Source organism: Fulmarus glacialis, unplaced genomic scaffold, assembly GCF_000690835.1.
Source record: "Fulmarus glacialis isolate BGI_N327 unplaced genomic scaffold, ASM69083v1 scaffold28225, whole genome shotgun sequence".
In the NCBI taxonomy this organism is placed as follows: domain Eukaryota; kingdom Metazoa; phylum Chordata; class Aves; order Procellariiformes; family Procellariidae; genus Fulmarus; species Fulmarus glacialis.
In genome coordinates this window covers 1-2,163 of record NW_009212753.1, presented here as the reverse complement: position 1 = coordinate 2,163, position 2,163 = coordinate 1, and the positions used below count along the sequence as shown (strand labels likewise).

Sequence of the window (2,163 nt, the reverse complement as noted above, 5' to 3'; positions counted from 1 at the left end):
TTCCCCGACCCCCCCAGTGGTAGTTTAGAGCGCGTCACCTGACAAACGGACACAGTTAGCAGGAGGAGCACTGAGCGTTCATTAACACTTCATGTTCAGTACCAAGGGGGTTAAAATAAAGAGACTTGCGCTCTCAGGGCTGAGGGCTCTGCACAGGCTCAAGTACAAAGGTACAGGGTAAGGACGGGAACTTCAGCTGCGCAGGTTTTGTTTTTACAGCTCCACCGCTGAGCTGCGCCGTTTTGCACAGCCCGTGCCTCGGACAAGCATCAATTAATTTTAATGTGTCATAAAACTCACCCCAAGAGCGAATTGCTCAGGCAGAAAAACCTCAGAGTCCCAGTACCAAGGGAAATACGATGCCTGCAACCAGGGCTGCAGCAGTGCTACAGCTGCGCTGACACCCTTTCACAGCAGGTAACGGTATCCCCGTGCTAACTCCTGTCAGTCATTTCCCCTGACAGCACCGTCACACACGTGCGTGGGGCTGTTATCGGGACACCCACTCTGCTTCGGTGCCTTAAACATCTCCCACAACTTAGGAGGATACCCCAGACGACATCAAACTTCTGAATTTTCCTTACTCGACTGTCCCATGTTGCGCTTCACAAAAAAGGTATCCAAAATATTTTACGCTTCTACTCCAGAGAGCAAAGCAGTGTAAAACGGGAGAAAAAAGCTCGGCTGACCAGCAGGAAAAAGAAATCTCTACAGGATGAAGAGGGTGTAAAGCACCCAGCTCACAAATCACATTAGAAATAATTCCCTCTCCTCCTGGCCACCTCGTCCCTCGGCTGAGTCTCTTACAACGGACATCTCAGTCACCCTGGCAGCACATAGGAAACGCGCGCTCCTCCACTAACAAACACACAAGAGGAGAGCTCATCCTGCGCAGAGACAGCAGGTTCTGTGCCGCACAAGTCGGTCTGCCTGCTGATAACATCCCCGGGCATCTGCTAGCTGCAGAAATAAAAATTCTGTTAAGAAAAATAAAAAAATATAAATCAATTCACGGCTCTTCCAGCACGAGAATGCTTGACGTGACGCAGAGGGCTCTGCTGGAAACAAGGCCCCGCTGTGTTTCTTCAGAAGCCTGACAGCAAGTGAAAGGTGGAGGTAAAGCTTAAATTGTAGGCCAAGGACATGGGAGGGAAGGGGCCAAGTACCCGGGTACCTCGCTGAGCACGCACTGAAGATCCCCAGCAAAAGCTGGACCAACAGACGGAGGGCGGGGAGGGCAGAGAGCAAAGCCTTATGTGCCCACGACTGCCTGGCAGTTTTCTGTAACTAGTCTGAGGCTCACTGTTGGAAAACACGTAAATCTTTTCCTGCTGCTTCAGTACTGTTGTCTCCTCATTTTATTTATTGGTGCTTTGCAGGAATTACTGTTCTGTGTTCCTTGACCGAGGAAAAGAGTGTCATAGCACCGCCAAGAACACTGGACAGGCAAAGCTGGGGACAGAAAAGGCTGAGGAGGTGAAAGGAGCTGGCTAAGACAGCAGGCAGGTTTTTTAGCGTGTAGAACAGTTCAAGACACGACCAGTTTGCAGCTGAGATGGGGTAACTGGCAGCGCGTGCCCTTCCACTCTGTCAAGCACTACCTGCAGCGCTGGTTTAAAAAGAAAATATGTATCTCTGTGTGTTGCAGAAGCGTGCACAGTGTCAGCGCTGTCTCTCCACTGAAGGACGGTTGTAAGCTGCTCCAGCTGAACTGTTTGGGATCTCCTACCTGTGCGCCGCAGCCCTAAGGACAGTGACCCTTCCAGACTGACATACCCCCGTGGCGGCTCGTGACTAGTGCACGCGAGGCCAAGCACCCAGAAAACAAGGACATGTTAGGTACATTCTTGGAAAAAATTGCTACAGGCTTCCAGCTCCCCTCATGCCTGCGCCGGTGGGCAAGCTGAGGTGGGAGCTGAGGGCTGGCCTGCGCCTTCAGGGGCTCCCCTGGCTCTGCGTGCACGCTCAGGCAGCAGGTCCTGCTCACCTGGACTCGTGCGGGTGTGGACACTCACTCTGCCATCCCCTGCTCCATATTCAGGTCAATTCCCCCGTCGGCAAGGCTGCCATCGTCTGTGAAAGACGGCTTTGCCATGGAGTTCATGGAGCGGTAGCTGGTACCGTAGACCACCGAGCTGAAGACGAATGCTAGCTGCAACGAGG

The 2,163-nt window shown here is 52.6% G+C and overlaps 1 protein-coding gene across 1 annotated transcript in view; it reads right to left on the bottom strand.

Moving 5' to 3' along the window:
- Positions 1-2,152, bottom strand: part of TMEM208 (transmembrane protein 208) — a gene marked incomplete at its 5' end in the record, with an annotated part of 5,020 nt that extends 2,868 nt beyond the window's left edge. Inside the window, one exon of the mRNA XM_009577985.1 lies at positions 2,016-2,152. Within this exon, the coding sequence (XP_009576280.1) occupies positions 2,016-2,152 (137 nt within the window). The remainder of the gene's footprint in view (positions 1-2,015) is intronic.
- Between the last annotated feature and the right edge of the window lie 11 nt (positions 2,153-2,163).